At 44.0% G+C, this 10,000-nt stretch overlaps 1 protein-coding gene across 1 annotated transcript in view; it reads right to left on the bottom strand.

Moving 5' to 3' along the window:
- LOC310856103 (receptor-type tyrosine-protein phosphatase U-like) overlaps positions 1 to 9,874 on the bottom strand; it is a 152,864-nt gene extending 142,990 nt beyond the window's left edge. The window contains exon 1 of the mRNA XM_083761325.1: positions 9,577 to 9,874. Within this exon, the coding sequence (XP_083617451.1) occupies positions 9,577 to 9,649 (73 nt within the window). The 5' untranslated portion in view covers positions 9,650 to 9,874. The remainder of the gene's footprint in view (positions 1 to 9,576) is intronic.
- Between the last annotated feature and the right edge of the window lie 126 nt (positions 9,875 to 10,000).

The following is a 10,000-nucleotide window of genomic DNA, read 5'->3' as shown; positions in this document are numbered from 1 at the left end:
CCAGCGCCATGACCCGATCAAAGCAACTCCCCTCCCTCACTCTCTTCCTTTGCCTGTTCAGTATCAGCCGCCATCTGTCTGTAGGGGAAAGAATGTAGGGGAAAGTAAAAGTAAAAAATTTGTGGTGCAACTCTGTGTGGAGGTCCCCAAGGGGGTCCCCGGAAGTTCCAGACCCCCAGGAACGGGCCCAGGGGGCCGGGCCGATTCCAGCGAGCCGCCCCACGTCCGAAACGGTTGAGAAATTACAGTTACCGTGTGGGGGTCCCTCTACTGTACCCTCTACTGTACTACAGTCTCTGAGTCTGTACTGTACTGGCACGCCCCAAAATCATCATATATACAGTTACAATGTGCGTGTGTTTGTGTGTGTGTTAGGTTGCGCACAGGTGGTGAAAAACAAACATGCTATTTTCGTGCTCAGACGCAGGCAGCTACCCAGCCAGCCACCCAGCCACACACATAGCTCCGTAAGGGAGTGGTTGCACCACTTAAAAAAAAGTAATGTCTGGAAGAGTGCATGTGGCTCAGCCAGTTAGTACAGTAGTACACAGACCATGTGCTCCTTGTGAACTAAAAGGACCCGAGTTTGAATCAAACTCCCGTTCTTGTCTCACATGTCTCTCCTCTCTGTCCTTGGCTTCCTGTCGCTCTAGTTTAAACTCTCCTATCTAAGAAATAAAGCATACAAATAAAAGAATACCTGAAAGGAACACTGTGCCCTCTTCTGACTATTTCCTATGTAGCCTGTGTATAAATGGTAAACGGTGCATTTATATTGCACCTTTATCCAAGCCGCTTTACATAGATTGTGCATTACATTCACCCATTCACACACAGTACCGATGACAGAGGAAACCATGCAAGGCACCAACCTGCACATCGCAAGTAATTAGGGGTTCAGTGTGTTGCTCAAGGACACTTCAACACCAACTCTGGGGGAGTCCGGGTTCGAACCTAGAACCTGGGGAACATAGGGATGACCCCCGATCGGGTCACTCTATCCCTGAGCCACCGCCGCCCCTAAACCCTTGTCTGTAGTGGATAAAGTCCAGACATTCCTGTCTGAGTACTGTTCTGGCAGAGTTATTTCTGAGGTGACTGAGTTAGCCTGCCATGCTGTGCTCTCCCTCTGATGGGCTTCAGAAGGCTTGGCTGAGGAAAACAACCCTGCATTACTTCTCCATAAGGTAAGACCAGCGCAAATGGCTGTGTTACATCATGCTTAAATGAGTTGGCTGCCACATGACGTCATGTCTGAAAGCCAGACGTTGGAGAGCCTGTGCACCTAAACAAAATAAAGAATGAAAAAAGCTAAAGAGTAAAAAAAAATGATTGTCCCAATACTATTTGTATCTCGTGCCAAACCCAGACAATACATTTCAGTAGCAGTAGCGGAGGTCCTCCGTCGACAAGGCTCCCCAAGGGTATCTGCCTTTCAGTTTCGCCTTTCAGCTCATTCACTCAGCTAATGAGAACATTAATTACATTCCACCAAAAAAATAGTGTGCCTACAAACTCGCCGGTGAGAGACGCCTGCACGTTGTTCAAGAGTTGATGGTGTAAGGCAAACTCTTCTAAAATGCCTCAGGGACAAAGTACAGTTGAGATATTACCATGCAGTAATTAGGTTGAAACAAATTATGCAACGTGGTGCAAGACGGTAGACGGCATGCGGCATGCCACGCAAGCAAATCTGGCAGCAGGCTTTTAATCAAGAATTGAACAATGTCACCATGGGCATGATGGGCCCCATACTGTGTACACTGTAAAAAACAAAAATAAAATGTACAAAAAACTAACTTTCAAAAGGGCACATTGCTGTCCAAAGTGCAAAAGGGCAGGTGCTTTAGCACCACACTGTGTATCTGTGCATGCCCCTGGATGTAGCTGAATGAGGAGAGAGGCCGTCTGGGATTCAGAAGGTCCCCGGTTCACCTCCGTCACTCCTAACTGCTCCCCGGGTGCTGTACTAATAACACACACTGTTCCTAATAGTTAGGATTAGTTCAATGCATAGGACAAATTTCACATAAGTGCAAATATACTGTGCAGAGGCGATTCCAGGAACTACATGTTGGGCAGGCAAGATGTGGTGTCGTCGTCGTCACACTCTCAGTGTATGGATTTTGGCCAGGCAGAAATGGATTTGGCCTGTCCTCGTCTTATTGTAGATAAGCCACTGGTACTGTGACAAGACTACCTCCTCTCTCCTTTCCCCACACATCTCTGCATCAACAGGTTTCCATTGTCAGCTGTATTTTGGTCACATGACACCAGTGCTAAGCAGAGTAAAAGCCATAAACATCATTCAGCTGCTAATGCCTTTTTTCCTGTCCCCTGTGATCAGCCTACTTCCAGTCATAATCCCAGTCTAAGCTGGTTCATAATTAGCCCAGCTGACCCACCAGACAAAGGACAAGTCACAGACCTCAGAGCAGTCGGTTCCCGGCTGAAGATCTGTGTTCTACAGAGCTCTCTAGAGACAGATGAGCTCCTGCATCCTGCAGTAGGTCTGCTCCTGATCTCTGCAGTGCTATGTATTCATCAGCAGTAGGTCATAAGTATGATATACGTTTCTAGACTCTATTTTTATTCATGTCTATTTATGTCTTGCAGGGTGGAAAACAACACCAACAAAAGCCATAATTCACATTGCACTACATGGATGGCAGAATAAATATTTACATGCGGTGGGAGTAATCACATAAGCTTGCATGTATGATGCATGCCATACACACGCACACGCACACGCACACACACACACACACACACACACACACACACACACACACACACACACACACACACACACACACACACACACACACACACACACACACAGGTTTTGCACTAAGTATGCCTCTGTTTGAACTCTTTGTCAACAGTAGTCTCCATGGGCGAGCATGGTTACATTCTTTATGGTTTAAGTTAATGAAAACACAAACAGAGCCTGCTGTTGTACAGAGGCTGAGGCCCATCAGGGCCAGAGCCTGCTGTTGTACAGAGGCTGAGGCCCATCAGGGCCAGAGCCTGCTGTTGTACAGAGGCTGAGGCCCATCAGGGCCAGAGCCTGCTGTTGTACAGAGGCTGAGGCCCATCAGGGCCAGAGCCTGCTGTTGTACAGAGGCTGAGGCCCATCAGGGCCTTGAGCTCCTCAAATGAGACGCTGTTGGCCATTCCAGCGTCCATCATAAGACACCCATAATGTCCACGTCTCCTAGAGTGATCACCTGCTCTCCTCTCCTGCCTTCACACCCCCCAACCCCCACCTCCTCTTCCCCATCCCCTCTCCTCCCTTTCAGCTCTCAGGAACACCAGGCAGCTGAGCAATCCTGCTGTCTGTATTTTTTGTAAGGGTTTCTGACCTCAATTGCACTCAAAAACATGAACTTTGAACATTGTGTAGATTTTCTGTGGTCTGGGGTTTCTGATTAATTTGGCTCTAACAAGTGCGCTTCAGCCCCTGGGTAGCGGCGCAGGGAAGATGATTGACAGGCAAAGTGCCATCTGCTGGCTAAAATTAGGCATTTTACCATTTACCATCTTTAGGAGCTTTAGACCCAGAGAGAAAAACACCTGGCATGGCTGGAGTGGATTTTTCCGTTAAAATCTTTCAATACACTTAGTTACGTCACCATCAACAGCCAATAAGGGACCACCATTCTTACCCCGACATACAAACATCCTATACAATCATGCTATACATACATACCAAGCCGATCACCAAACGTACCTTAGTTACGTCTACCATCAAGAATGGTGGTCCCTTATTGGCCGGTGGACCGGCATACGGTGGACAACACCGACATACCCAGCCGATCGCAGTACTTGCGCGCTCTGCTTGCGCAAGTAATGACCCAGACTGTCTTCCTGCTGATTTGTATAAATAAATAAAGGCTGTAACGGCAGCTGGCCGGTTAGGTTAGCGAGTCATGCCAGTAACCACAATGTCACTTGGTTTGATAGATTCTGGCTGGAGATCTGTGTTGAACGCATGCCATGATCTATTCTCACTGCCGTTGCTTTATTTTCCCTCTTCACTATCCTGTCAAAATAAAGTCAAAAATCACACTCGTGTGAAGTGAGGGGCGCTAGTTATCATCATAAATCATCATACATCACATTCCGTGCTCAGCCAATCGAATCACCACATTCCGTGCTACAAACCCATTCCGTGCTCAAACGGACATACACACAAAGCTGTGCATAGGAGGGGCTAGCGCCCTTCAAAAATGCTAAGAATAATCCAAATAATAACAATAATAAAACAAAGCCCGCTTTTACATGATGACACCACATTCTGATGACCTGCACATGTCTTTGTTTCCTTTCTCACTAGTGAAACGGAGTGAAGGGACTGTTCTGACACGCCTCTCTGTGTTGGAGAAATCAATAGGCCCTGCCTTTGTTCCATCTCACTTCAACCTGAATCACTTCCGGCTGCCCAAATCTCTACCAACATTATCACACAAAAGATCCTCATGTCAAACAATAGTCATTCATTCAGGAGACATATACCATTACACAAGCAGGGAGGGGGAAGAGAGGCCCGGAGTGACTGTTTTGACTTTCCTGTGAATGCGTCGGTTTCAGGTTTCACTGGAGGCATCTCACACAATACTATAAGGGCAGCTTCACAAGTCACAACCGCTCTGAACCACAGCACTTCCTGTCCACAGCGCTCCGTTGTGTTTAGCTAGAATTTTAGCGTGGTTAAAATTGTGTTGATGCCGACGGAGGGAAAAGAAGTGAAACCTGGCGAACAGGGCGGCTAAATGTAAAGTGCACAGGAGAGCCTTTCCGATCTCCTCTGGTCTTTCAGACTCACTTTCTGCAGCCTGGAGGAGCTACAGAGACTGAAACGCCTGCATCTCTGTGTTTCCTTCATTGGATCATACAGCTCTGTGTGTCCATGCATGCGTGCGCGTGTGTATTTGCTGTTTAGACTAAAACACAGTAGTTTCTCTCTCATCTCATTCATCGCCTGCAGCCCTGGCTCTCGTCTGTGGCAGGCGATACATTTCACATCAGTTATTCAGGTATAACAGATGCTTTACGCTGCATAATAATGACTATAATAATGCTGTCATTTCAGACCTGTCCATCAATGGAATATTTAGTGATGGGGTTGACACTAAGGTCTTAGAGGCACTTGCCCATAGGACAAATACAGGTCATTTTCTAGTTGTCTAAAGGTCATGTCCACTTGCTGGAAAAGTACATTTACAGTTCATACTTTACTTGCAAATTCAAAATCCACAGACATCTTGCGCTGTATAGTTGTAGCGAACTAAAGACAGTTGCTTCTCCACTCAAACGCACTTGCCCGACGGGCAACCTCAAAGCTAACTCCACCTGCCCGAACATTTTATGTACTTGCCACAGGCAGTCGGGCAACACTTAGTGTCAACCCCTGCTGAATATGAACACACTTTACAGCGCGCACCGCACACACACGCACGCGCACACGCTTAAATTGTACTCTGTTGACTGTTTTTACATTTATGTCTAATAAACTATTCAGTCAATCAAAGTATGTTGATTAAAAGCTGTAGTTGGGCGTGCTCCATTGGCTGACCAGATAGTGCAGCAACAGCGTAATCAAAATGTACCCGGCTCGATTCCCTCATGGTGACCTGAGTTGCAATGTTGTTCCCTCTCTGAACCTCAGTGTCCTCTCTCTCTACTGTCCTGTCCTAATAAAGTGAATCTCACCATGCTCATCCCCCACTTTGAATAATATTTCACGCTCACTTAACTCTTTTCTTATCTGGTTCAACAAGACAAGTGGGGAGTCCCCCACTTGTCTTGTTGGACCAATGGCAGGTCATGATTCCTGACCCCTCGATAAAGCACTTACAATGAAGAGACCTTGCCAAGATAATGTGTGTCACATATAATTATCTCCCCTGGTCTGCCCAGCTCCCTCCCTCAGAATGGTTCCATTCAGAGCTCTTTGTTAGCCTGCCCTGTACAGAATCAGCCAGTGGACTCTGATATGACTGAGCACAGATACCTGCAGTGTTGGCAAATTATCCCTGTTTTAGGATATTGCATGCACACGCACACACACCCACACCCACTCACACTTCAGAGCCGGAGACCTGCTCTCTCTGCAAACACTTTCCTTTCCTTTTCTGAACAGTAAGCACACCTCTGCAAGGCTCTGATATATTGTACACCTTATAAAGGCATGTAGTAGTAGTAGTGAGTTGGAGAAACAGGCTCTGTGCATAACAAGCCATACCCATGTCCTGTTCCAGTTAATTTAAAATTAACTTAAAATTTAAGTATCAACGATTCTACAGACATTATAACTGTGGTACGGTATGTCAAGTAGTCGATTGGCACTATAGGGCAGCGATCTGTGGATTGGTCTATAGCTTCACTAAATTGGCTGAGTAGCAGTTTTGAACTGGAAACACATGCATATAGGAAGGAAGACACTGGAGCATCACAGACAGTTCAAGCCCTTTTCAATTTACAGGGTGCAGGTAAAAAAATACAACGTTTCGAATTTCTATGTATCTTCGGCAGGTCTGACGAAGATGTGACCCAGGATGATGGATCTCACATGTGATTATTCAGGCCATAACCCCTCCTCATTTACCGCAGCAGACTGCCAGACAGTGCTAACCCATCCATGCATGCATGCTTTCATTTTAATTTAACTGGGAAAGGAGATAGCCTTTGTGACACAGAAGGACAATTGTTCCAGATCACACCATGCTGACAACAGCATTCCACGGTAAGAGCGAAGAGGACTGATGGTCAGTGACTATTCATCCTGTTCCTCTCAGACACAACAGAGCAGTGGAAGTTAAACCATGAAATATCACACAGAGATAGCAGATAGCCCACCCCAGGAAACAGTGGTCTTTCATGTCCTTGACATTTCAACACCGTAAGACCCCACCACATATTTTATTTCCATTTTCATCCATCAACCCCACCACATATTTTATTTCAATTTTCAGCATCAACTTTTATTTCTAACGAGCCAATAGGTCACCACCAAGGCTGAAGTACACAAATGAAACATATGGCAAATATGGATTTTATGTGCAGATCTCAGGTACAGAAAATGTACCCAGGGTGTCTGTTCAGCAGGAAGTAGAACTGTCTGAGATGAATAGTGTGGTTCCTCTACATCTTACCTGCTGCTCCTGATTATTCACCTTTGCCCGTAGCACTTGCCCTAGCCTTGATGACCTTGTAAGCGTACACAGAGGCTAAAATTATGTAATTTAGATAGCATATTATGTAGACATACTATGATACTAGCATTGATAGTGTATACTTATATTTATAGTTTCATTGTACAGATATTCTACTGTTTGACGACGGATGCTAGGTTCTTAGCTTACTTATGATCCTTGATGACTTTGACTATATAAGTATTACCATGTGTTGTTCTTGCTTACTGTAAATCGCTCTGGATTAACTAAATTGTGATGTAATAAATCGGAAGTCCTCCTGCTATAATAAATGATGTGAAAAGTAATATTGCTATCAATCACTCCAGTTCGTACATCTTTACAATGGCTCCATGTCTGTCAAATAAATTATTTCAAAATACTACTGTTGGTTTATAAAGCATGTTTGGGGCCAAAGTACAGAAAATGTCTAATGTGGTACTACTACATCCTGAACCACCCAGAGCTCTCAGGTCACTGGGGTCACGTCTACTTTCTGTCCCCAGATTCAGAACTAAATGGGGAGGAGGAGCGTTCACTTTCTATGCACCAAAGATAAAGACCTTAACTTTTGCAACTGCCTTATTGTGTCTGAGTATTTTATTTATTTATTTATTATCATTTATTTTGCACTTGTAATTTTCTTCTGCACTGTAATCGTATTTGAATGCTTTTGTTGCACCATCTCAAATGCAAAGCACTTTGAATTGATTGTCTTGTTGCTGAAATGTGCTATACAAACTTGTCTTGCTATAAGTGGTGTAAGTGAACAGCAAACACAACTATTATTGACTAATGGTGGGAATTATAATTTAGCATGCACAGACGGTGCAGATCGCAACACCCCAGTTAGCAAACAAAATAGGCATGGCAATTCATGTTGACGGTACCTGACAGATATGTGGTGAAGCATTGCCATGCCAATAAGCGCTTTTAATTATCTGTGTGCGATTTAATTTTAACTTTCTACGTTTCAGTCCATTCCTCTTAATGATCTGCTTTGCTCACCTCTTGAAAATACACTCACAGCACCAATGACTGTGTGTTGATGCATCACTGAACACTGAGCCTATACATGAGAACTAAAAGCCAAGAGATGCGTGTGGAGATTTATAAACAAGAACAGACACACATCAGCCTGGCTTTTGCTGCAGTGTGATAAATGCTGCTTGTTCTCATCAAAGAGCATCCGAGTTATACATGTAAGATTGCCACATTGTTTATTTATTACAACAACTTTCACATGTACACACTCCATACAAACTGAATTCAATGTCGCCTGTGTGTGTGTGTGTGTGTGTGTGTGTGTGTGTGTGTGTGTGTGTGTGTGTGTGTGTGTGTGTGTGTGTGTGTGTGTGTGTGTGTGTGTGTGTGTGTGTGTGTGCAATACCAAAACATAAGCCAATACCAAAACATAAAGCCAATACCAAAACATAAGCATTATTGCATTATCAAAATCTAGCTTCAAAGACAATGGTGAAGACTGAAGACACAGTCAGACACAGTCAGTCTAGAAATACCTAAAATCAATCCCATCATTGTCATCAGAGGTTAGTGGTTACATAATATCTTTGACACCAGGTGGCAAAAATAACATTAAATTGTTTTTGTAATCATTATCAATGCAATCCTTCCTTTGCTGGAAAACATATTTTACAATGTTCCCAAAAGTTAAATTGTAGTGTACTCTCTCATTCTCTCCATAACTCCATATATGATTTGATATTAAGTATTAGTTTGAAGTATTCAAAAAATTAGGCATACATTTGAAATCCCTACAATCTGGAAACACATGCAAAGAATTGAAATTGGAATAATTTCAATCATTCTCAAATAATCATGATGTTCCCATGCACTGAATGCCAGTAGGCCTATCTATCAAGTATTTTCCAGACATCCCATCAAATCCCCAAGACTGTCCATTTGCTTGAATGAAAAAGGTTAAATACGCACCCCATGGATTCCAGGGGGGAAGCTAAATAAGGAACAGTTAAACAGTTATCTATTTTGGGCCCTTAATGAAAATGTTTGAGAGCCAATTCACTTTGACCTGACAGTCAGGTCAGGAAACGTCAAGGATAGAGCGCGCGATGCCACGGAAGGAGAGGAAACTGAGAAATACCAACAAACTTATTAGATCACTTTTACTGTAAAGAGGTTAGCAATTAAAATGATTGCGACAGAAGCTCTTCCCCTTTGCTTCTTGACGTTATTGTCTCATAATTTCCAACTATTAAATTAGTCATACAAAGTTAGAATATCGTCCACTCCGTGACGCACTCAATCCAGACCAAAGCAAACTGTCTCCAAATCAAGACGCACAACTTCCCAGCTGCGCTCGTCATGAAGAGCAAAAAAACACAGAATTAAATGTTCTTACCTGTTGGTCCCTCCTCAATACCATCAGCGTAGATTTGAACGGTTAAAATCAACAGAAAGGCGCAGGTGTTCATTGTGCGGCTGTTGTTGTAATCCACGTTAAACGAGCAGAACACATTTTCATAGATGATGGTGCGCAAGTAAGTTACAGTCTAAAGTCCACCACCATCATTGTCCTCCATATTCCTCCATGTCTCACTGAATGTATTTGAGAGAGACACTCACTAGACACTTTTTAGAGACAAAATATATTATTAATTGATTTGATAGTAGCCTACTGTGTAGAAACACTGTGTACTAGCAGAGAGACAGGCTGCTCCTGCTGAGGTCTGACGTCAACTAGTTCTGTCCCAGCGGCGCAGAGACACACAATGGGAGACGGGCGCCTCCAAGCGGCCGTTACCAGAACAACAACTTAAAGTCAC

The sequence above is a fragment of the Protomyctophum parallelum genome (genome assembly GCF_964188405.1).
Source record: "Protomyctophum parallelum genome assembly, chromosome: 3".
NCBI lineage: Eukaryota > Metazoa > Chordata > Actinopteri > Myctophiformes > Myctophidae > Protomyctophum > Protomyctophum parallelum.
Note: the sequence above shows the minus strand (reverse complement) of the source record. Positions and strands in the feature narration are given on the sequence as shown.